The sequence below is a fragment of the Mesocricetus auratus genome, unplaced genomic scaffold, assembly GCF_017639785.1.
Source record: "Mesocricetus auratus isolate SY011 unplaced genomic scaffold, BCM_Maur_2.0 Super-Scaffold_2245, whole genome shotgun sequence".
Lineage (NCBI taxonomy): Eukaryota > Metazoa > Chordata > Mammalia > Rodentia > Cricetidae > Mesocricetus > Mesocricetus auratus.
Window position 1 is genome coordinate 51,255,971 of NW_024429180.1, and position 24,850 is coordinate 51,280,820.

Below are 24,850 nucleotides of genomic sequence, written 5' to 3' on the forward strand. Positions count from 1 at the left end.
TTCCATTAAATCTCTCTTTCTTGATGAAGCCCACCCTGCTACCATATTTAGATGGAGAAAGTCTCGTTGGGGGGAGCTCTGAATGAAGCCCTGAGTGAATGTGTACTGTTGATATAGGCACAGTCATGTCAAGGACCCTGTCTAAGTCACTCTTCTGTCGCTGTGAAGAACCACCACAACCAGGGAAACTTCTATTTAAAAAAAAAGAAAAGAAAAAGCATTGAATTGATGGCTTGCTTACAGTTTTACACGTCTGTGATCATCTGATCATCATGGAGAGACACAGACAGGCATGGAGCTGGGGCAGGAGAGAGAGAGAGAGAGGGAGAGAGAGAGAGAGAGAGAGAGAGAGAGAGAGAGAGAGAGAGAGAGAGAGAGAGAGAGAGAGAGAGAGAGAGAGAGAGAGAGAGAGAGAGAGAGAGAGAGAAGGAGGGAAGGAGGCCTGGTGTGCTCTTTTGAAACCTCAAACCTCAAAGCCCAACCCCAACAATACACCTCCTCCAACAAGGCCACATCTCCTAATCCTTCTCAAATAGTTAAAAAGTTTGTCAACCAGGGACCAAGCATTCAAATAAATGGGTCTATGGGAACCATTCTTATTCAAACCACTATAGACTGTAACCATGGGAATGGCAAAACCTTCTCTTGTTCTATTCTCATGTTAGACTCAGATCTTGATGTCACAGATATCAATACACTCACATCTATTTTAAACCCCTATCTTAATGTATGTGCCCCTACTAGAAAGTGTGCTTTGCAAAGTTAGGAACTTTACTGTGGTTTTTTTTTTCAGGGATGTGTCCCCAGGACTTGGTGCCTTGTCTAATGGAGGTATTTAAGGGATGGGCACACCTTTCGGTCACTCACTCACTCAGGCATTCTCCCCACGAATCCATGCCCTGTATGACAGCCCTGACTTCTTTTCATTTCATCCATCAGGCCTACTGAACACAACCAGATGGGGTTACAAGGAAGGAGACAGACTAGAAAAGATGGGGTTGATAAAGGATGGAGACGTAAACTATAAAAAGAACACTAAAATGAGCAATGCAGATAAGGAAATGGACCAGAGATTGGAAGTATAACCTAGTGGCAGAATGCATGCTTAAGTGCTCTGGGTTCAAGTTCTAGCACCAGAAGAAAAGAAAGACCAAAACTCTGCTGATGCTTTAACCCAAGAAGAGCGTCACTCACCCCTCCCCCAAATCGGCAGTTTTGATTGCTAAAGTTTCAATTATCCCAAATCAACCACGGTTTGCAAATATTACGTGGAAAATCTCAGAACTAAGCAATTCACAGGTTTTAAACTAGATGCGATTCTGAGTAAGGCTGATGAACTCCAACACCCTCTATTCCATCCTTCTGGGTAGGAATTGTCCTTTGGTCCCATGCGTGTGCTCTGTATGTGCTACCTGTTCATTGGTTGCTCGGTAGCCTGCATGGGTTTCAGACTCTCCGTCAGGACTACTGTGCTTGTGTGCAAGTCACCTTCGGTTTATTTCAGCACTGTCCCAGAACATCAGGATAGTAATGCCAGAAACTTGCATATGACAAAGAAAATCCATAGAGTGTCACTTAAGTGAGGAGGTGAAAGTTTTTTGCTTCAGGAAGAGAGCCGTGCACCGAGAGCTTGCTAAGATATACAGTAAGAGTGAATCGATCTATCAACAAAATTCAAAGACAATTTCTTCGCTGCACCTCAGACCGCAAAAGTCACAGTCACAGTGCCTGATAAATGCTTAGTGAAGATGGAACAGGTATTATACCTATAGGCTTTGCTACCATCCGTGGTTTCAGGCATCCAGTAGGGGCTTGGAATGTATTTGCCATGGGTAAGGGGTCACTATTAAATGCAGGTGCTAAATAAACACATGGAAAGATGTTTAGCACTGCATGTCACCAGAGCATTACAAACTCAAGCCATCACACTTGTTAGAATGGTCTCCATCCAGAACACTAATAACATCCAATGCTAGTGAAGCATGGAGCAACAGGGATGCTATCTGTGGATGGTGGGATGCAAAACAATGGTATAGGTGCTTTGAAAGACAGTGTGGCAGTCTCTAATAAAATAAAACACACTCTTACTATACAGTCAGCAGTTGGGGCCCCTTGATAATTACCTGAGGGAGTTGGAACCTTTGTCCACCTATGTTTATTCAAAATTGCTAAGACTCACAAGCTGCCAAGATATAGGTGAACGGACAAACATGGTATAGTATACTTAAATGATCAATGAAGCCACAAAGTGGTACAGGGGAACTTTGAATGCATTATTACTGTGTGAAAAGGCTGCATACTGTATGATTGCAACTCTCAGGCATTCTGGGAAAGATGAAATTACGGAGACCTTAAAAGGCATCAGTGGTTGGCCAGGACTTCAGGGCAGGAGAAGGATGGATAGGATGTTTATGGCCATGGGAGTTCTTTCTGTGCTGTTACAGTGATGGATGGATGTAATTGGGCATTAGTCCACATTCATAGATGTGTACTTCCAGGACTGAAAAGATAAGACTTTAGGCAATTGTGATTTTTCTACAGGCTTACTGGATACAACACCCATAATCTTGTGGGAGATATTGAGAGCTCTGTATGGTGGGATGGTCGAGGTTGTGGGTGTTCTATGAGAACTTCCTATGGCTTTTACTTAATTTTTCTATAAATCTAAAACTGTTCTTAAAGCATCGTCTATTGACCACTGGTCCTTTTTGTTTTGCTTTTCACAATTTCATACATATATGTGATATATGTTTATCTCTCCCCTCCCCCTCCTGTGAAGCCCCTCCCTCTTCCCAAGAAGTTTCTTCCTACTTTAAGTCTCTTTTTCTTTTAAGGCCCCGGTGCACTTAATTAGGGTATCTCTCAGGAGCATGGTGTTATCTGCTCGAGTAAGAGCAGCTTAGCCATTGTTCTTAAATTTTTAAACTTTGAAGAGCTACCTCTTTCCTGTCTAAAGAAGCCCCTGGGCCTCTGTCAGGGATTGGGTTTGTTCTAGAACAATCTTCATCTCCAAATGGTCAGGATCCAAGAAGACTGGAGATGAAGGAGTGACAAATCCTCTGCAAGGGTCTTCCCTGCTCAACTGGAGAACTGTATGACAGACTTCTCCATGCTGCCCTCAACCCCAGCCCTGACCATGCAAAGCAAGATCCCTGAAGCCACAGAGATATCGCCATGCCCTGGGGTGGGGTGGAGAGAAACAGAGAGGCGGGAATAGCAGCAATGGATGGTGCCAGGAAGCAGTACCAGGCCTCTGTCTAGAAGTCAAGATTAGGCCAGTCCTTGATTTTTCTCTCACAGTCCTCCTGTCTGGGGACATTTCACATTACAGTTTGTCATTCCATCATCTGTCATCGTTTGAAGTGTAGTTTTCGTTCAAGCCCAGGAGCAATAAGGACAAGAATGAGTGAATGAATGAGTGAATAAATGAATGAATATAAAATCACTGTGGCTTTAGAGATTTGGATTGTGCTAAAAGAGTCACACATATGATCTCAGTTAGTCCATACAACAGTCTTACCACAAAAGTACAAAATCAACTTGCCCAAGGCAGTGTAAGTATTGACATAGTAGAGTATGTCAGTAGGCTGTCAGGCAAAGGGATAACTAAAATCCAGTGTCTGGGGGCTGAGGAGACAGCTTGGTGCTAAAGAGTATTGGCTGCTTCTGCAGAGGGCCCATGGTTGATCCCAGTGTCCACATGGCATCTCACGACTATCTGTAACTCCTGTCTCCGTCTATCTGATATCCTCTTCTGGCTTCGGAGAGCACCAGGCACACACGAGGTGCACAGACATCCATGCAGGCAAAACATCCATACACACAGCATAAATCAACACATTAAAAAATTAAAAGTAAGGAAGTAAAATAAGATTCAATGCCTGGCTACCTTGCCAGGCCATGAAAGGAGGAGGAGCACTCGCCTAGCATGGATGAGCCCCCAACCCCCTACGTGCATGAACGCAGAAGCCTACCTCCAAGAATACACCAGCGACATGGATGAGGAGAGGAGAAAGGGAAACCAGACAAGAGTCTTTTTTTTCAAGTGCCTGGAAAAATGAGGAAGGAAAAAATTATTATTTCCATTACTACATGCTGTGGTTCATCTGTGGTCTGTCCCCCAAGGACTTGTGTGCTAGAAGCTGTGTTCTCAGTGTGGTGATGTGAGAGGTAACGGGACTTAGTGGGACGTGGGGAGGTCACTGGGGATGTTGCCCTCAGAAGCGATTTGCTGGCCCATTAGTTGTTCCCCTGAGAGTGGGCTGTGAGTAAAAAGAGTGGGGCTCAAGCTGAGGAGGAGGTTCATCAGGTGAAGAATGCTTTCTGGTCAAACACGATGGCCTGAGTTTGAATCCCCAGGTCCCCCACAAAAAAATCTACTGTTTTCAATAGGTAGAGATGGGAATCAGTCACCAGAGGCTCAGGTCGGCAGATCTGATTAGGCAGTCAGGAACATGCTATGTCTCCAACAAGGGAAGGTGGAGACCTACACTGGAAGGCTGTTCTCTGACATCCACATGCTCATCCCTAATACACACACACACACTCACATATACATGCACGCTCACACACACAACTGCACATTCATATCCATGTACACTATTCATATGCACACATACATGCACACAGACACATTCATACACATGTACACTCACACTCATACACACATATGCACACACAGATATACACATGAACACACATACACATGTACATTCATACTAAAATACACACATATGCACACATACATACATGCACATTCATAGACATGCACACTCACTTATACACACATATACACACGCATACACATTCATATACATTCACACTCACACTTATACACACGTATGCACACACAGATATACACATGCACATACATGCACATTCACACTAAAATACACACATATGCACACATACATACATACATGCACATTCATAGACATGCACACTCACTTATACACACATATACACATGCATACACATTCATATACATTCACACTCACAGTTATACACACATATGCACACATACATACTCACATGCACATACATGCACATTCACACTAAAATACACACATATGCACACATACACACATGCACATTCATGCACATGCACACTCACTCATACACACACATAAGCACACACACATATACATTCATATACATGCACATTCACGCTCATATACACACATACATACACACATATATATTCATACCCACACTCCCACTCCCACACAGACAAGCACACACACACACACACTCACACACGCACACAAATCTGGCACCTTCCCATTCTGTGGTGTTTTATTTTCCCATGTGAGTCTAACTAGTACCGGTTTGCCATTGTGAGGCAATTGCCACAACTTCTTCATCAGAACTAAGCAGAAGTTGGTACCGTGCTCCAGAACTGTGAGCTAAGGAAACCTCTTTTCTCTATAAAATACACAGCCTTAGGCATTTTGTTTTCACCACAGGAAAAGAATGACTACACCACAAATGGAAGTGCTGCCCTTGAAGTTGTGAGTTTTCCTGGCCTCTTTGGGATTTCCTTGACTTCCTGCCTAAGATTGTTTCTAAACCCCAATTCCTGACTTCCAGGTTTGTTTGTTTGTTTCTGGGTAAGGAAAAACTAGACACAGATATGGACACATTGCTGGAGGTAAAATTGAACAGCAGCCTAAACTAAGCAGGCTCCTCCCCAAATCCCTTGTTCCTGGTGAGGGCACATGGAAAAAGAGCCACCCAAAGCTGGCTGTACTTCCTTTGTTCATCGTAACGCCATCAGTCTTAAGTGACACTTTTCTTTCTCTTCTCTGTCAGCATGAAGGAAAGGATGTCTTAGGAGACAGCTTTACATTTTTCTCAGTTCAAGTAAAGTTCACTAAGGCAGCGTTTAAAGCAACCGTGCTCACCGAGGCACAGGTTAAACACGCTGCTCTTCCTACTGTCATGGCCCGCATCGCTTTCATAAGTGAGAAATGAATGCAGCTCCTGATGCTGCTCATGTTTGTTCCTGGGGACGGCGTTACTTGCAGCCTGGAAAAGGTCTGCCCCGGAGCTTGACCTCGAGGTGTTTTGGGGTGGGGGGCATAGAGTTTGCCTAGTGTGAGACTTCAGGATTTGCAGGCTCCCACCCCTCTGTAGCTTCCTCTCCTCCCCAGGTGTCTGGCCACCACATCTGTCCACTCAGCTCTAAAGAAATAAAGCTAAAACGCCAAACTCAGCAAAGAACTGCAGCTCTTGCCCCCTCCCTTCCTGCCGGCTGGCTGTGTGCTTGGAGCCATCCTGTGGTTGTGAACAGGGAAGGACCAAGCGGGCTGATGGAGCCCAGATGCCAGAAACACACAGCGCAGCTGGGGGGTGGAGAGGATTTCAGCAATGAAAATAAATAATAAGGTCAAGAGAGTGCAAAGAGAAAGAGGGCAAAAGTCCCTTTTTAAGTCCCTGGGAAATTATTATTTCAATTACTATGAAAATGTATTTTATTAGAAGAGGGGAATTTATCATTGACACTCAAAAACCTGAAAAGCAATATTCAACTCTGTAATATGCCGGGTCTCCACGCAGGAAGAATGAGTTATTAAATCAGAAGGCGAATGCTTGCAGTTCAGTTAACTGCGTCTGTCACAAAAAGAAAGAATTCTAAACTAGCCGTGAATTCCCATCCCCTCTGCATCAAAGCAGCCTCTTGCCAGTCCCCGACCCTGTCTATATCTTCAAGGATCTGGATCCCACAGCCCTTTCACATTTTCCACTGGCGTATGAAAATTCAGGTGTAAGAAAGAAAAAAAACTCCAGCAAATTAAATGCAAACCAGAGAGGCACTTTATTATTATTTTTTTAAAAAAGCAGTTGCATATAGTTCGATTGTTGGAAGCGTGAGGACGTAAATGCGATGCATTCTTATGTATAACAGCTTTTCCTTCCGCTCCCATGGCAGCCTCAAGAACTCCGTGCTTCTGTTCTGCATGAATAAATATGTATAAAACGTAATGTTGCAAAGAAATAAAATCCGATAACTGAAAGATAGCATTTCTTCGATTCTGGGAACAACATGAGGTACCCGCTTTCCTGCTTTTTTAATATTTGTATGAGGAGGCTTTGAAATGATAATGTAGATTTTATTATATTTTTTCTAGAGGCCAGTCATTTGCAGCTGTTCCTCAGGCCTGTAAAACTCAGACAGAGGGTCTGGCGGTCCACCTACCTTTGCGCCAGCCTCCTCATTCAGGCCTTTAGCCAGAGCTTCCAAACTCCTTCCATGGCCTTGGGACCCAGCTTTGCTAGTGAAATAATGGATGATCCCTTGCAGTCAGCCTGAGGAAGCCCTTTCTCCACTGCGATTCATGAGGTTTCACGTGCCAGATGAGAGACAATCCCGTAAGCAGGTGCAGGACCAAACTCCCCACTTTTTTCTGGAGTCATGAGTTACATGAGAGACTGATCTTCAATAGGACGCAATTTTTTTTCTTTTTTTTTTTTTTCTGAGACAGGGAACTCACTCTGTAGACCAGGCTGGCCTCGAACTCACAGAGATCTGCCTGCCTCTGCCTCCCGAGTGCCGGGATTAAAGGTGTGTGCCGCCACCGACCAGCATGATCCATCCAACTTTTTCTTGTTGGTTTTATTTGTCTGTTTTTGAGAGTCTCAAAGCTGACCTTGAACTTGTGACTCTTCTCTTGTCTCAGCACCTGAGGACTGGGATTACAGGTAGGCAGGGCCACACCCAGTTATCAGGTACACTTTTGTTTTTTAATAGAGGAGGAACTTGTTTACAAATGCTGGTGTTTCCCATGTGTGGGCACATGCTAGTGCATATGGTCATGGCATGGCATGTGTGTGGAGGTCAGAGGACAGTGTTAATCCTCACTTTCCACTTGATGGAGAGAGTCTCACATCCACTGTATACAGTCGCTAGCTGGCCCTCAGGCTTCTGGGGATTCTCCTGTCGCCATCTCCACCTTCTGTAGGAATATGATGGGACTACAGAGCTTTACACTGTGACATCCAGCTTTGCAGGGGTTCTAAAGATGCAAACTCATGCCGTCATATTAGTGCAGCAAGCACCTTACCTATTTATTGAGCTACTGCCCCGCCCACATTTTGTCACTTTCTGATGATAATAAAATGCTCAGGGCCCTGCTCCGTCATCTGTAAGGGCACAGGCTGGGAGTTAGGGGGTCAGGTCTCTGATCCAATAACTCAAGGCTCTTGAAAGCCTGCCCAGCCCGTCCATCCTGCTCCTTTCCCAGCATTCCCATTCACACTGTTCTGGAAACCAGCAGTTTGGGGTTGTGCTTCAGAATGCATCCTGCCTCCCTAGGTCCTGCCTTTACATTCTCTCTTTCCTCCGCCTGCATGCTCCGGGGTCTTCGTGGCTCAGATGTCACCTGTTCATATCTGCTTCTCTCCCTGTCACTTCCTTTCTTCTCACACCTCCACACACCTTGTTGGCCATCTTGGCAAGCTTCCTATTGGGCAGAGGCGTGTCTTAGGACTTTCTGCGGGATGAGTCCTCGGGGTCATGGTTACATGAACTGTAGCCAGTGTCTGTCGAAGAGCTGAATGAATGAACTACCCAGAACCAATGGTACCCAGGTCACTCCTCTATCCCTCAGGATGGCCCCCACTTCAGAAGGAGAGTGTCTGGGGACACCCGAGGAAGCAGAAACTGAAGAAAGGTGTTCCTCCATGGTAACAGAGGTGCCATGCCCTGTCTATGCTCCAGCTGTTCCTCCATGGTAACAGAGGTGCCATGCCCTGTCTATGCTCCAGCTGTTCCTCCATGATAACAGAGGTGCCATGCCCTGTCTATGCTCCAGCTTACAAGCTGGCTTCCTCCCAGATGGTGTATGCTTACAGTGCTTGGGCTGTGTAACAAACAACCCTTGGACGAAGGAAAGTGAGGGAGAATCTCTTTCCTCCTCAGACAAACCTATTTTTCAGATGGGCTGCTGGGATCCGGTGATGGCCGTTCTTGGTTGTCAATTTGACTATACCTAGAATTAACTAAAATCCCAAAATGGAGGCATATACCCTTGAGGAATTTTTTTGCTTAATCTGAACTGGGGAGATCCACCTTTAATCTGGGGCCACGCCTTCTGATGGCAGCCTATGTAAAGGACATAGAAGAAGGAAGTTTTGGTTTTTGCCTGCTTGCTCTCTCCTTGCTGGCAAGTCCATTCTTTTACTAGCGTTAGTCTACTTCTTTGGGATTCTATTGTATACTAAAGACCAGCTGAGACATCCAGCCTCGTGGGGACCGAACAACTAATGGATTCTTGGATCTTGCATTCATAGGCAGCCATTATTGGTTAGCAGGACCATAGCCTGTAAGCCATTCCAATAAATCCCCTTTTTATATATGGAGGGAGTCATTCTGTAAGTTGCTTCTCTAGAGCACTCTTGACTAATACAGGTCCCATTAGCTTCTTTGAGCAAAATCCGAACTAGGAAAGTTAGATATGGAAAGGAAGGCTAGGGTTGGTGGGACTCGTTCCCATTGACTCTGTGTGACCTTTAGCTATTTATTTGATATCTCTGGGCCTTAGCTGGTTGTATTTAAAATGAGAATAATCATCATGCCTCATTCCCTAAGTCTAGGTAAGGCTCTAAACACGAATCACACAGCCTGATTACCAGAACAGAGACACTCTCTACACCTACTCACTCTCTGAATTATGACCTGAGCCTCGGGGATCTACTCTACCCTTATAAACTCATCAAGTGGACTGGATGCTTGAGATGCCAATTCTAAACAAGCTTTCCTAGTGAGGCAGAAACAGTCCCTAAATAGCTAAGCAGTGAGGATACTCCCTTGTACTCAGCCCTTCCGGCCCTGGGTACAAGTTTCCTTAACCATTCATTCCAACTGGCTATCCTTTCCTGTCCACGGCCATCTGGATGAGATCACATCACCATGAATCAAACCCTCCACTTAACACTCTGCAGGTCAGCTCGGATGTGGAGAGACCAGACTCTGACAGGGAGATGTGCTGGTGTCCTGCACAAGGCTCCCATCTCTAGATCACACTTTCACACTTTTTTGCTTCAGGCTCAGGTCTTCTGTACCATCGAAGTGGACAAATGGGTCCCTGAGACTTGAATGCTTACAAGGGGTCAGCTTAGATGTCCTCGCTTAGAGAGTGTAGACAATTACTATGTCATTCCTGGGTACTGCCGTCAGGAGCCAGGGAGGCACATAGTATAGCCTCAAAGCCAGTCTATTAGAAAATACACTGAGAGGGACAGAGAAAGATGTTGCATCGTCCTGGAAGCCCGAGATCAGTGTTTTGGTCATGGGTATTGTGGGCAGGCACGGCACAGCCTGGAGGCTCACAGGTCAGTTTGGTGCAAACCCAGTACACCTGTGGGTGACTCACCTCCCTGACCTGATACCCACCAAACCTGCCAGGACAATTGCATTGCATGCATGGGTAACAAGGGCTTTCTACAGAAGGCATTCACAAGCTGCCAAGCTTGCTGATTACACAAACATTGCCTACGGGACACCTGCAGTGTTTGACAATAGGAGTCAGAGCAGCAGCAGGAGGGAGGAGGCACCTGGGGACCCAGCAGCATCCAGAGAGATCAGTCCTCTGCCCCACTAGAGAGGGAGATGACTTCACACCCACACATCACATCAGTCAACACACAGGACTGTTACCTTTTCCGCTGAACTGGCCAGGCTGGCAGGCAGGCAGGCCAGCAGATGCAGCAGTTCCTGCACCCTCCAAACTAACCTGGCTGCCACAGGGAACCTGAGACCCCTGCTGCTTCAGGCTGGATGTTTGCAGGTAAATGGAAGGCAGGTGCAGTATCTCCAGAGAGGGAGGGGGGCTTGAAGGGGGCATCTGAGGAGGGTGAATTCTCTGGGGTTTCAGATTAGGGGGTGTAGGATTACAGCCTTGTGGGGGTTCTCTACTTCACACTCTGCAGGTCAGCTCAGTGTGGACTCATCGGGAGGGGCCAGATGCTCGGAGAACTCCCAGAAGGAGCTGCTCTGGTGTAGCTGCAGAAGGCTCCTGTGTCTGGGTCACGCTTTCACACTTTTTGCATCAGTTTACCTGACGCCAAGTTAGTGAGATTGCTGCCAGTGAAGGCTGTGAGTCCTCCTGTAAGCTCGCACACTGTTGCAAAGCACAGAGAGAGTGGAGGGCTTCCCTCTGTTAGGCTTAGGTCCTGGTCTCCAGGCATCTCCTCTCCCAAGTTCCTCACGTGTACTCTTCAGCCCTGGCCAACCTGGGATCGAACCCAGGATCTGCCGACAGGGGTGAGTATTCCCTGAACCCACCAAAGATGAGGCGTAGATGTATAGGACGGAACTTGGAATGTGTTAGAAGCAAGCGAGACTGATGCCTCCTTTTCAAAGCATACCCCGCTCTTGAACTGCCCTTCCTGCACTGAAGACACTACAGACAGACAGAGCCTACAGTCTGGGGGCCAGCCTGGTGATGCCAGCCTAATTTCTGACAACAGAACAATGGAGAGGAACAAGAGTGGACAGCTTGCCTAGGTACCTCCATCTCTTTTGTAGGAAGAAAAAGAAGGGAGGGAAGGGGTGGGGGAGGGAAGGAGGGAGGGAAAGAGCTCCAAGGAATGATAGACAAACATCTTTGTGACACTGTATCAGACTATCACCCCCAGGCAACAGCGAACCTCACAGAACAGATCTACCCATGATGAGACTACACCCAAAAGTTGGGCCAGATGCTGCTCCCTAAAGCAGGCAGAGGCGGGGAAGCCTGATGATTCCCAAAAAGACTAAGGTAGTAGTGAGGTAGACAGTGGTGTGCCTCCCAGCCCTCTCCTTTGCTCCCTGTTCCTAGGAAGTCCCAAAGTCTATGCTCCCAGAGACCCTTTATCTGTCCTTCCCAATGTGGGCACCTTGATCGAAGCTCCTTGCTTGCCCGTCACTGCTGCTCGTCTCTTTGACTGTTAAATTGGGACAGGTGGCTGAGCCTAGTCCACTCGGGCTCTCAGAACCAGGGCTTTGCCCTGAAACTCCAGTCACAATGTATCTGATCCAAGGTCCCAAGTCACTAGCCTGGGAGCTCCCCAGAGGCAGGGACTGTACCCAAGCCACTCTTCTATTTCTAAGCCCTGGCACCAAAGAGACACACGATAAGTGGGTTGTGCCCGTGTGGTTCATAAAGTGCCAAAGACGAAATTTATCCTTCCAAGAAGCGTCATGGAAACAGTGAAACCTTGTCTTCCGGGTTGGCACAGCTAATGAAGTCGGGACCCCCATAGCCGCTATGGTACCCTACAGTGGGCTTACACGAGACTGGGCCCACCAACAGTCAATCATGCATCAGGGAGGGGCTTGCAGGTTCCACTCCTCCAAGATGAACTACTGGTTACTGGTGGATTCTGGGGGGAAGACAGTCATTGCCATTAGTTGAAGAGCCCACCAGGCTCCAGTGGACAGGTCCAAACCTGTGGCCACCAAGATGGCCCTGGTTAAAACTCAATGGATCTCAAACAACAGCAATAACAATAACAACAATGAGTGTGGGAAGGGGCATTAGAGCCAGTAGTAGAGGCCACTGTACATCACAAAATTACCAAAAGGCAATTTTTAAAAAAACGTAAAAGAAAAGAAAAGGCCTAAAGAAAACAGAAGTGGAAACAACTGTGGAACAATTAGGTTCCAGCTCCTCAGGTTACAGGAGAGAGAAGGGCATGCTACGGAGGTGAGGCCACATACAGATCCCACACTGGCCAATTTAAACAGGGACAGGACTGCCACAGGCCACCTCACTGCACCGTCCTTTGCTGCTGGGAGAGGACAGAGAGGCACACACACTGGAGAAGCAGGCTACACGATGCAGCCCACATCTGTGGCAGCAATGCAATTATCTCTGAGACCTGAGCACTGATGGCTGACGGGAGCTCCAACCATCAAAATCTCCTCACTCTCCCTCCCGGCCAGAAGAGAACAAGTACCTCTCTGTGTGCCTATTTCCTCACAAAATACAATGTGCCAAATGCTACTTCTTGGTGGTGGCAACCGACTTTTTGTTTGTTTATTTTTGCTTTTTGAGGCAGAGTCTCACTATGTAGCTCTGATTGTCCTGGAACTCACTACATAGACCAGGCTGGCCTTGAACTCACAGTGATCCGACTGCCTCTGCATCCTGAATGCTGAGATTAAAAGCCTGTGCCACCATTCGTGACTGCAACTGTTTCTTTTTAAGATTTATTTACTTGTAGCAAGGCATTGATGGCTTATGCCTTTAATCCCAGCACCGGGGAAGCAGAGGCAGGTGGATCTCTGTGAGTTTGAGACCAGCCTGGTCTCCAGAGAAAGTTCCAGGAGAGCCTCCAAAACAATACAGAGAAACCCTGTCTCAAAAAAAAACAAAAAAAAGATTTATTTATTTGTTATGTGTATTGTGTTCTGCCTATATCATGTATATAGTATATGCTCATACACCAGAAGAGGGAACCAGATCTCATTACAGATGGTTGTGAGCCTCCATGCGATTGCTGGGAATTGAACTCAAGTCCTCTGGAACAGCAGCCAGTGCTCTTAACCTCTCAGCCATCTCTGCAGCCCTACAACTGGTTTTTTTATTATTATTTATTTATTTATTTTTGGTTTTATGAGACAGGGTTTCTCTGTATTGTTTTGGAGGCTGTTGGTCCAGCCTGGCCTCGAACTCACAGAGATCCGCCTGTCTCTGCCTCCCGAGTGCTGGGATTAAAGGCATGCACCACCACCGCCCGGCTACAACTGGTTTTTAAAGTAGCTGAAATAGTGTTTCTCTTTCTCTTCCTGAAAAGTAAGTGGCCACACATATGAGTTTGGCTTCTAATCAGAATAGGTCCACCCAACCAGGAATGGGGACATGCCTGGAATGCCACTCTTTTTTTTTTTTTTTTTTTTTTTTTTTGGTTTTTCGAGACAGGGTTTCTTTGTGGCTTTGGAGGCTGTCCTGGAACTCACTCTGTAGACCAGGCTGGCCTCGAACTCACAGAGATCCGCCTGCCTCGGCCTCCCGAGTGCTGGGACTAAAGGCGTGCGCCACCAACGCCCGGCCCGGAATGCCACTCTTGAATGTAGAGGCAAGGAGGGTCAGTTCAAAGCTATAGGCTTTGTACAGTGTACAAGGCCAGCCCAGGCTACATGAAACCCTGTCTTAAACAGTCAAAAACAACAAAACCACAACAGTTCTATCCAAACTTGGAACTGATACAAAAGAATGGACCAGCCATGAACAGGGCTGTCTTTCTCTGTCCTGCCCAGGGCCTGAGCCCAGAATAAAGCAGATAATGGAGTAGGAATTACAACAATGGGAATCTGGGAAGGGTCACCTAAGCAAAGAAGCCCTGAGTGGTCTCTATCTACTAAGGGATTCTGGTATTATTGTAGTCCCTTTATTTACTGTCCAGGCATGTGACTCTCACAGGGCTCCTGTGTCAAATCACGCACAAAGTCACTTGAAGATTCAGATGGCATTATAAATGAGAAGCATTATTGAACAAATGGAACACAGATGGGCTGTGGATGGCCACCTTAGAACCTTAAAGGTGGAATGGTCTGACCACTCCTAAGGCATCTGTATTCTGCTTTTCATGCAGGGAAGGTGATATTTCCCTTGTGAAAACCAGTGGTTCCCTGACCTACCAGGAGCATTGCTGCCCTTAAAGCATTCCTGTAAGAAGGGGGAGCCTCAGCCCTCAGGAAGAGCCACCCTTCCCGCTGCCTGCTCTGCTGCTGAATGGAGGGGTATGGTGACTGACTTTTGCAGACTGCATTCCCCAAACCTCCTGTGGCAGCTGGATTTGGTCTACGCTGGGTCATCCAAAGGTGTTGTGTAAGAATTAAGGACAGAGGGAGGAAGCAGGAATATTTCCATCTCTTCCTGTTGGCCCCAGATAATGATCTTGCCCTCAGTCATGTCTACCTGGCTCCTCTTCAGGGCTCACACTTCCCCAAGGATACCTGGCTCAGGGAATCTAGAGTCTTTCATCCTCACTCAGCTTCTCCAGCCTCAGGATGGGAACTGCTCCCAGCTGCTGCTGATTCGGGATGGCCTCCTATCCTCTCTTTGCACCTCAGACTTTGCATCATCTCCAGAAGCAATACCCAGAATAACTACCCCAGAACAACTACCCCTTTTATTTTCACTGCTCAATGTAGATTTGGACTAAGCTGCAAATTCCCAGCTAACCCAGACACCAAGGCCAGGCTCATATTGGCTCTGGTGATCAGAGATGGCCACCTGGCAAGGTCACACTACACAGAGGCCCTGAGTGGATCAGTTCCTACTTCCCAAGTGTGTTGGTAAATTTTCATTGTCAACGTTAATGAATTGCAAATCACCTAATAGAGATAGTTAGGCACATTTTTGGGTATGTCTGTGGGATGGCTCCAGAAAGAGTTAAGCTGGGTAGAATACCAGTTTTGAATATGGATGATATCATTCCCATGGGCTGTCCTACTCCCAGAGGAATTTTTTTAAAAAGGAGGAATAAATGATCAGCATTCCTCTTTGTTTCCTAATCTTCTGAGACATATGTATCACCCCTCATGTGGTGGTTTGAAAAAAAATGGCCGCCAAAGAGAGTGGCACTAATGGCAGGTGTGGCCTTGAGAAGTAGGTGTGGCCTTTGGAGGAAGTGTGTCACTGTAGAGGTGTTCAGACACTTCCCAGTATCTCAATCCATTTCCTGTTGCCTTTTGATCAAGATGTAGCCAGCATCACATCTGCCTGCACATTGCCATGCTGCCCATCATGATGATAATGAACTGAACCTCTGAACTGTGAGCCACCCCAATTAAATGCTTTCCTTTATAAGAGTTGCCGTGGTCATGGTGTCTCTTCACGGCAATAGAAACCCCAACTAAGACAAATGCGTTGATATTTTGGGGCTTCATTGACTCTGAAAAGATTGCCCCCCCCCAGGGAAAGCTAATTCTCAGAGAAAAATTGATAAGTGCCATTTGGACACTTGTCATGTGCTCCAAGATCAATCCTTTAGCAAGCTCTACTGCTGGAGGCCAGGACCTTGGACAGGGACTCCCTGGCACCCAGAGCCTACTGAACTATTCACAGGAGCCCACCCTAAGCCAGCTTGCCTTGCCTCACCTGGCCCCTCCTCCTGAAACCGCAATCCAGAGTCCTATGCATGCTTTACCCTCACTTCCTGACCAGACCTCGTGCTGTGCTTCCCCATGGGGCCCCGGGTAGCGTGACATGCTTCCTCTGTGAGGATGAGGTCCTCCTTTCACATCTGCCATCTCCCCATTGTTGTATCTAATCACACCTGATTCAAACCAATCCCAAGGACCCTCAACATAACGGGGGCACCCAGAGAAGGTACATTATATATGATGTTTGCTTAGAGTTTCAGAAAGCTTGAACCTAGAAGGATCCTTACCACAATTACCCTTAATTATTTCTTTGATCAAACTCTTTCTGACAGTGTGGAAATAACTTAAGGAGCCAGTAGGAAGTCCCAGTGCTCTTAAATGATAAAACTAACTGGAATTGGGTTCAGAGAGGTATCTCTGCAGTTAAGAACACTTGCTGCTCTTACAGAGGACCAGGATTTGATTCCTAACACCCACATGATAGCTCACAACTATCTATAAACCCAGTTCTAGGAGATCTTACAGGTGCACTCATGGCACATACATGAGTACTGGCCAAAAAAATTCGTGCATTAGGAGAATAATCTTTAAAACAATAGGCCTAACTGAAATACTATTTGTCACTTTCATTAGGCATGGTGGCACGTGTCCTTAATCCTAGTACTTCAAGAGTTAATGGTAGACAAATCTCTGTAAGTTTGAAGTCAGTCTGGTCTACAAAGTGAGTTCTAGGCTAGCAAGTACTACAGAGTGAAACCCTGTCTCCAAACAGACAAACAAGTAAACAAAAAGGCACGACCGCCTCTGTGTTGTGTCTGATCCCTTAACACACCCACACTACTCCCCAATTCTGGCCACATAATCACTCACCCCAATGTCCTTGCTATGCCCCACTGGCTGCAATGACCAGATCCTAAAACTCCTACATCCCTCTCCAGGGGAGATAGTATCTGCACATTCAATAAAATCAAATATTAAAAAAAAATACCGAGCCAAAGATGGCACAAAATTAGTTCCTTCAACAGACACATTTGCTCCCGAAACACTCTGCCAACCTGCTAATGAGTCGTCTTGAACCTTGCACAGTGTTACCTCTAATTTTACAGCCTGCTAGGATTTGAGTTCTGTGGACAGCCTCGAATTTGGCTTGGAATTATAGGCTGGGTTGCTGCTCACTCCTATTATTGTGCTGTCAATCCTGCATTAGCACATTATAATATGGTACACTGAATGCACCTGTTCCTTATATCAGGGGCGGCATTGTCATTTGTTGAATCATTTTGTCTTATATGATTGTTAAGCAATTATTTCATCTTGGGCGGCTTAAACTCCGATGACTGTATTCTATTTATGGAGGCTGGGAGAAAGCGGGAGGGAGATCTCCACCATTGGCCCCAGTGCTCACAAATATTTATGTTGAGGTAAAAAGGCTTCCTGTACCCTGGACCCAGGTCCTCGAGTCGCACAAGGGAACCAGAGGAGAGTATGGGGGAGGTGCAGCAGACCCTCCGACGGCTGCAAGTTTGGAGGCAACTGAAGAGCCGCGTAACAGCAGCATTTCTGCTGGTCCCTGTAGTGCAGAGAGGGACCACATAGGGGTTTCAAGCATTTGACCTCTAAAAATGAATATTAAATATGCCTGGTTCTAGTAGCCAGTTAGACACAGCTATGTAAGTTGAGCTGTTCTCTGAGATTCGTAGCCCAAGTCAGCGAGATAGAGTCTCCTAATTAGTAAGACAAGGAAAACTAGAAAGTTGCTAAAGCTACCTGGCAGGGCTTGGAGCCCGCTGTCACTACCGCAGTGACAGTACTGCCTTCTCTGCTGAGCCTATTATACTGTCAGGATATGTAGTCCCCTTTCTGGGTGGGACGGTGGCTGTTAGGCAGGAGCCTATGCACATCAGAAGTAAGAACGCAGGAGAATGCTGATCAAAAAGAGCTGTGGACAAGACTTGCTTGCCTCATGCTTGTCTGGATGGAGGGTGGGGGGGTGTCCCTACCAAATGCCATTGTTCCCGCTCAGCTTGGACTCCCCCAAACCCAAGGTGCTTTTAACTCCCTTTCCCGCTTGTCCCCAGTCTTCCCATGACAGGGCTCCATGCTCTTCTTTCTCTATAGCCTCCCAAATGTCTTCTCCTCACTCTGAGTCTTTTGCCTCCACGGTCTTCAGCCTTTCCTAGCCTCTGTATCCTGCCTGAAAAGTCTTCCTCATTTCCCTCCATGCTTTCAAGTCCCTCCCACCTCTCCCAGTTCACCTCTTCCAGTAAACGCCACCTTAGCATGTGCCTTCATCTCAACTCACAGCAGTGTTGGCTGCTTAATAATTACCCAGTTGCCTCCAACACAGAGACCCTCCCCCGCCACACACGGCACACACTTGTTGGAAGTGGCGATGAAGTAATATCTCTTCACATACAGTCCACTCAGTGATGAGTGGAATTACCATCATACTAAAAACAGGTCCTCTCCAGCCCTGGGATGCATATGCCATCCATGCTTGACTCTAGCTAATAAAGAGAAGCTGGGAACTTTTTGAGTGAGTTATGCCACTCAGTCTTTCCAGGAGTTCTCTCTATACTCATTCATTTTCTGTTGCTTGAACAAGACTGGGTGATGTATGGTGTGTAATGCATAAATGAAAGAGGTTTATATAGCTCCATTTTGAGACTAAAAGTCCAAGCTCAGAGGTATCATCTGTCTTACCTTCCATAGAACATGGTGGATGGTAGGAGTGGGTGAGACAAGATCACATGATGAAAAAGAACCTGAGCAATCTTAGGGGCTGGGCTTGTTCCTTTTAAAACTACTTGCTGACATGGGAACAAGATCTGCCCTAACCTTATCTGGGAGTACAGCCTCAAATGACTCAGTGCCTTTTCATTAGATCCCCCCTTAAAGTTCTCTTAGTTTCTTAGTTCCCACATGCAGACATGAGCCATCTTCAAGCCCTGGCAGCTTATGAGGCATTGACCCACTCTAGTGGGCCATCAAAGCTGGCCATTGGTGGCGCATGCCTTTAATCCCAGCACTCGGGAGGCAGAGGCAGGCAGATCTCTGTGAGTTCAAGACCAACCTGGTCTACCTAGCGAGTTCCAGAACAGCCTCCAAAACAATACAGAAAAACCCTGTCTCGGAAAAAAAAGAACCTTCTAGAGGGCTCCATCGCCCAGCAGCAACAGAGATAATGACAGAGATAAAAGATAGTGTGACCTATCTAGGTGAGACCCTGGTACTAGACACATTATACAGAAAGCAGAGACTATGGTAGAAATAAGCCAAGGCTAACTGTGAGCATCAATCCATTTTATGTTGCTATAATAAAATACCCAAGACTAGATACAAAAAAACAGAGAGTTTGGGATCACTGTTTAAAGTCTGTAACATCCAACGGCATGGTGCAGGAATTTGGAGAGGGCCTTTAGGCTTCATCACAACATGGGAGTAGGGTACCACATGGTACAACAGATGCAGTGTTCTGCCTCAAGAAAATTTTCCTTTTCAGATAGTCGCTAATGCCACCACCATGGACCCGTCCTTGTAACCTTATCTAGCCCCAACAACCTCCCAGGCATCTCTCCTCCAAACTCCCTTAGCATATACATTTGGAAGCTGCGTGTCCAACATGCAAACACATCTGTATGTTTGTCGTGTGTGCATGTGTGCTTGCATGTTTGCAGGTGTGTGGAGGTCAGCAGATAATCTCAAATGTTCCTTGGGGGCCCTTCCATTACTTTCCCCCTACTCTTTTATTTTTGTTTACATATATTTTAGGATGTGTGTGGGATGTGTATGTGAGAGAGACGGGAGTGAGGTTGCATATGTCATAGTGTGCATGTGGAAATCAGAGACAATTCTGTTTTCTCCTTCCACTGTGTGATTTCCAGAAATCAAAACCAAGACCATTAGGCATGACAGCAAGTGCTTTGACCCACAGAGCCATCGTGCGCTCTCTCTCTATATGTGTGTGTGTGTGTGTGTGTGTGTGTGTGTGTGTGCATGCCACAGCATATAATCTCTAGAGACCAAACTCAGGTCCTCACACTTACAGGGCAAGTGCTTTATTCACTCAGCTATCTCTTCCCACTCCTCCCCAACAAGCTAATTTTACAGACACAAACAACAGCACTCCTCTAGTTCTCCCCCAGGAAGGCCACCAGGCTTGTGACCACCTGCACCTGCTCCTCTTCAAACAACTAAGTAGGGCATAACCAATGCAATGACATGGACTTCCCATAATATCCCTACTTGCCTTCTCCAGCTGGGTCAGTTCTGCCTGCTGGAGGGCCCAGCTCATTTGTCAGCCACCTTCAGCATCCTCACAGTGCCTTGCTACCTACAAGCCAGGCACATCTTAAACCTCAATTAGACCTTGATTTGATTTGGATTCAGAAGATCAAATTTGACCTCTTGGAATCAAAATCTATACAGCTATAAAAGGAAGACAATGTTCCCATCACACTGGACCAGTGGAATCGGGGTTCAAGGGTCAGTATGTACTTAAGGGGCTACCTAAGGCCACAAGAGTCTCCTCAAAGTCCAGAGCCATCATGGATGAGTTGAGGACTGAGAGGGAGGTGGACTCTGGGAGACACATCTCAGCCTCCATCAGGAAAAGATGCTACCTGGTACTCCATTTTGTCAAAGGCTCTAGGGAGCTTGGAGTTTAGGGAGATAGTAAGTGGGAGAGAATATTAAAGGAGGAGAAGTCTAAGGAAGTCGTCAAAGCGCAGCCAGATGAACAGAACCCTGAAAAAAAGGAGGCAAAAAGTAATGCCGTAAATTACAGCTTAAAAGCCTCGCTCTGGGCAAATTGCTTTTTAACAAGTAGACAAGCTCTATCAATAGCATCTACCGTATGTTTTTATAAAGTGCAGAAATATGTTTTTAAAAGGCCAGTAAATAAAGTTCCTATCGATTTGAACTCAAGTGTAATCTGTTTTTCTGTCTGCCACCAGCACGGGTAATAAAGTAGAATCATGTAATACGGTATTTCAGCTAATGTGACTATACATCACTGCAGGGACGCCCCACGCTGTGGCGATCTATCATTTTCTATTGGTATTGCTTAGCTGCAGAATTTATAAACTTGCTCCAAATTGATGCAATGTTCAATTTTCTTTTCCAATTTATTTTTTGGTTGAGCCAAGCAATATTGAAGTCTCTGAGCAAGGCGTTGAGTACCACCAGATGTTACCTGTAAGACATAGCACACCTTGGAAGAAGTGGAGAGAGTCCCAACTAGACCTCACCACACTCAGCAGGTCACAGGGCTAAGGACTTGGAAGCAGATGCCTATAGAAAAAGGGTTGATCTTGCCCTGAGGATTCTGGGTCTAGAGGCAAAGGTAATTTCCTCAAGGAGATACACTCTTGAAGCAGAGTAAGGCAGAGACTATCTCTGCCTTCTTGGGCTACAGTAGTGACAAGATTGATGGGGTTTGAGCAACAGCTTTCCAGCTTATGGGTATGGGGAGAGAGTCCTGGAATGAGAGACCTTTAGACTCCAAGTTCTCAAGTCTAGTCCCTCACTTCATGGGAGTTGTCTTAGTTAGGGTTTCTATTGCTGAGATGAAACACCATGACCAAAGGCAACTTGAGGAGGCAAGGGTTTATTTGGCTTACATTCTCATACTGATGTTCATCACTGAGGAAAAGTCAGGACAGGAACTCAAACGGCAGGATCCTGGAGGCAGGAGCTGCTTCAAAGGACATGGAAGGGTGCTGCTTACTGGCTTGCTTCCCCTGGGTTGCTCTGCCTGCTTTCTTATAGAATTCAGGACCACCAGCCCAGGGATGGCCCCACCCACCATGAACTGGACCCTCCCTCATCAATCACTAATTAAGAAAAGGTGGGTCTTTTGGAGACATTTCTCAGTTGAGGTTCTCTCCTTTCCAAAGATTCTAGTTTGTGTGTCAAGTTAACCTAAGACTAGCCAGGTCAGAGAAGTTTAGAGGCTTGTGGGTCAGTGAGGCTGAGGCTTCCTCATCTTCAGACTATAAAGATTGCAGCCTGCCAGTAAAGTGGACAGTGACCTCTCAGCTCCCCAGATTTCTCCTCAATAGCAGAAAGAGCCTAGAAACCTCAGGCAGGCCAGTTTAGGTGGTTTTGTTCCTGGTGGGGTTTTCTGGAGGCCCAAGATCCAGTCTCCTGCTTACTCCATCACAGGTATTAAGGGTGCTTAGTTTCCTGCAGTAAGTTTCTGCTATAAACAATTAGAACGTGGTTTGAGTCTTCGGCGATAAGCACCTAATGCCACATCATCAGAAATCAGAAGAGAATTTTTGGGGGGGAGGGTGTGCTTATTTATTTGGGTGTGTTTTGGGATCTGCTGGTGGCAGTCAAGATGAGTGTCAGAGGCAAGACTTACCTAAGATCATGGAAAACTAGTGCAAACATGAGCAACAGTGATTTTTAACTGTCGGGTTTCAAACCACGCCTGAGAGTGAACCTTGGGAGAGAGCAAACCAATGAGGGAAATCCTACAGTCACTGCAGCTGTCTACATGGCTAGTGTTCTTAGCTGAAGTTCAGAGAAGCGAACCTAAGCTGAGGAGACAGAGCTGGAAGTCCAAGGACAACAAGGCACCCAGAATTCACAGGGTAGAAAGAGAATTCCAGAATTAGCGGACGGGCCTCCAAATTTTTGTTTTATTTTGTTTAGTAGGGGGCAGAGTCCCACTCTATAGCCTTGGCTGGCCTGAAGCTCACTATATAGAGCAGACTGGCCCTGAGCTCACAGAGATTCACCTGCCTCTGCCTCCCCTATGCTGAGATTAAAAGCATGGGCCACCATGCCCAGCTCTCCCAACAATTCAGCAAAGAGCTGACCAGAACACAGGGTCTGCTGATCTGAATCTAGAGATAGCACTCCCCCTCCCCCAAACAAAGAGAGCGATGTTAAGGAAGGACTGAGAATAGGGGGTGTTAGTTGTGGTTTGGATGTGAAATGTCCCTCACAGGCTCATGTGTTTGAACACTTGGTGCCCAACTGGTGGCGCTGCATTGGGAGGTTGTAGAACCCTGAGGAGGTTGAACTTGACCCAAGGAAATGAGTCACCAGGGGTGGACCTGGAGGTTTGACAGCTTGTCCCCACTTCCTGTCCTATTTTTACTTCCTGCCTGTTGGCCTGACACAACTGTGAGCAGCCACTTCATGCTCTTGTCACCACACCTCCCCCGCCCCTGATGTTGGACTAGATCGCTTCATAAACCGTGAGCCAAAAATAACCCCTACCCAATCTCAGTAGCTTCTTGTTAGGTATTTGATGACTGCATTAGGAAACATAGCTCATGTAGTGTCCCCACCAGACCCAGTGAAGAGCCCCCTAATTCATAGGCAGAGGGCCACAAAGCAGCAGTGGGGCCAAACAGCTCTAGCAAAAAAAAAAAAATTGTTTTCGCTTCCCAAGGTATAATCTCAAACCCCAGGAAGAATTGAAGTGTTTTAATGAACCCAGAAACATGCTAGAAAAAAAGCTGAGACACGTTTACAAGATTACAGTTACACTTCACACCTAACAGAGTCAAGATTCACGAGGTCTGGCACCTAACAGTTTTTACTAGGCATGCAAAGATGCAGGAAACTACAAACCGTAACAAGGACAAAACGCAATCAATGAGAAAAGACCAGAAATGGTTCCGATAATCAAAACGTTACACATTAAAAGTTGCAACCATAACCCCTATAGACAAGAAGGTACAAGAATGCTTAAGCGTCCCCCTAGAGAGATGGAAAGTCTCTTCTAAAGACACCCCCCATAGAATTTTAAGAGATGTGTTTCAGCGTCTATGATAAAACAAAGAACGAATGGGGGGGGGGTCAGAAGGTGAGCCATGCAGAAGAGGCTAAGCAATGGGAGTCGTCAGTAAGAAGTGGGACATCTCCAGCTAACCCAGTATGCCAGTGACCGAGTCCCTGGAGAAAGAGACAGAGGAAAACAAGAAGAAACAGTGAAATTTCCAGAGTGGTAAAAACTACAAGCTACACTGAGGAGATGGCTCAGCTGGTGGAGCTCTTTCCACGCACATGGGGACCCAATGAGACCATGTAAAACCAGCATCCGTTTGGTATAAACATCATCAGGTTTGGTATAAACACTCCCCAGTGCTGGAAAGGTAGAGACAGGCAGATCCCGGGGGCTTGCTGGCCTTCCAGCCAAGGCTAATTGGCAAACTCCAGGCCCAGGGAGACAAGGTGGGTGGCATTTGAGGAATGACACCTGAGGCTGCTCTTTGGCATCAGCACATACAGGTGCACACATGTACACAAACTAAACAAGATCATTTTTATTGGATCTTGTGGACCAATGTAGAGTCTAGACCTAAAGAATTAGTTGTGTTATGTGTGTGTATGATCCTATATGCTAAGTAGTTTTCTTTTGTTTTGACAATAACTGAGCTTAATATATCCTATACTACATGAAACCGAAGTGATAAGAACTCCTTGGTGTGCTCTAGAGGGAACAATCTTGTGATGATATATAATTTATGATTTATTAAAGCTTGCCTGAGGGTACAAAAAGCAAAGCTAGCCACAAGCCATAGAGTCAGGCAATGGTGATACACACATTTAATACCAACAGCCATACCAGCAAGCCATAGAGTCAGGCAATGGTGATACACACCTTTAATCCCAACAGCCATACCAGCAAGCCATAGAGTCAGGCAATGGTGATACACACCTTTAATCCCAACAGCCATACCAGCAAGCCATAGAGTCAGGCAATGGTGATACACACATTTAATACCAACAGCCATA

At 46.3% G+C, this 24,850-nt stretch overlaps 1 protein-coding gene across 1 annotated transcript in view; it reads right to left on the minus strand.

The window, feature by feature from the left end:
• The window catches only part of Pebp4 (phosphatidylethanolamine binding protein 4), a 209,698-nt gene that overhangs the window by 147,514 nt on the left and 37,334 nt on the right, over positions 1 to 24,850 (minus strand). The window contains exon 4 of the mRNA XM_040737036.1: positions 3,975 to 4,049. Coding sequence (XP_040592970.1) covers positions 3,975 to 4,049 — 75 coding nt within the window. The remainder of the gene's footprint in view (positions 1 to 3,974; positions 4,050 to 24,850) is intronic.